At 36.3% G+C, this 1,020-nt stretch overlaps 1 protein-coding gene across 1 annotated transcript in view; it reads right to left on the minus strand.

Moving 5' to 3' along the window:
* Positions 1-1,020, minus strand: part of LOC106880286 (tachykinin-like peptides receptor 99D) — a 234,156-nt gene that overhangs the window by 24,924 nt on the left and 208,212 nt on the right. The window contains exon 5 of the mRNA XM_052965651.1: positions 461-611. Coding sequence (XP_052821611.1) covers positions 461-611 — 151 coding nt within the window. The remainder of the gene's footprint in view (positions 1-460; positions 612-1,020) is intronic.

Consider the following 1,020-nt stretch of genomic DNA (forward strand, 5'->3'; position numbering starts at 1 on the left):
CACACACACACACACACACACACACACACACTCACACACATACATACATAGTTCAAATTTACAGGAAACAAAAGACGAAGACAAGTGTATGGGCAAGAAACAGATATATTAGTTTAACGAACGTTTCGAGCCCACGCTCTTCGACAGAACGGATCAAGAGAAAAGAAAGAGAGAATGAAAAAAAAAAAAAAAACGGAGAGAGAAAAATGTGTAGGGAATAACGGTTCAACATGAAAAAGCCAGAATATATATAAGTACATACATTAAAGAAATAAATATATATAAGTACATATAAATGCACACACACACACACACACACACACATTTTCACACATATAAACACGTGGTACATAAACACGCATTGTCACGGAGCATGCTGTATTTCTAAAATTAAAGACAACACGCTTGAAACGGGAATCTCAGAACATCGATTCAAGAACTGTGGATTTGCTTGTTTTACCTTTTGTTTTGCTTTGACTCTTTGTTGCTGGATGGAAGTATTTTCACCAATTGCTTTGCTGCCCCAAAGTTCTTTTCCCAGGAACGTGTATGTGACAATTAGAATAAACATGGGCAGAAAATAGTTGACAATGATCAAGAAAATGTTGTATCTGTAAAGAGACGAATAGACAAATTGGAGGAATGAAAAGAGGGAACAAAAATATATATATATATAGAAAAATGGTGCTTTCTCTTTATCGATTCATTTATTCTCTCTCTCTCTCTCTCTCTCTCTCTCTCTCTCTCTCTCTCCCTCTCCCTGTCATACATACATACACACACACACATGCATTGACACATACATACACACACATATGTACATATATTGTATCTCTATATCTGTGAATACGTATATGTATGAAATGCGTGAGTGTGAGTATATGTGTATATATATATGTATATAAAGTGTAGTATATTGCCACTTAAGTGTGGCTGACCCCTAGGGGTGGATGTTACTGTTGCTTTTAGCCCCAGGAGGACATCTCCTCCAGCTGGCTTATCGACACATATATATGTATA

This window comes from Octopus bimaculoides, chromosome 2, assembly GCF_001194135.2.
Source record: "Octopus bimaculoides isolate UCB-OBI-ISO-001 chromosome 2, ASM119413v2, whole genome shotgun sequence".
Taxonomy (NCBI): Eukaryota; Metazoa; Mollusca; class Cephalopoda; order Octopoda; family Octopodidae; genus Octopus; species Octopus bimaculoides.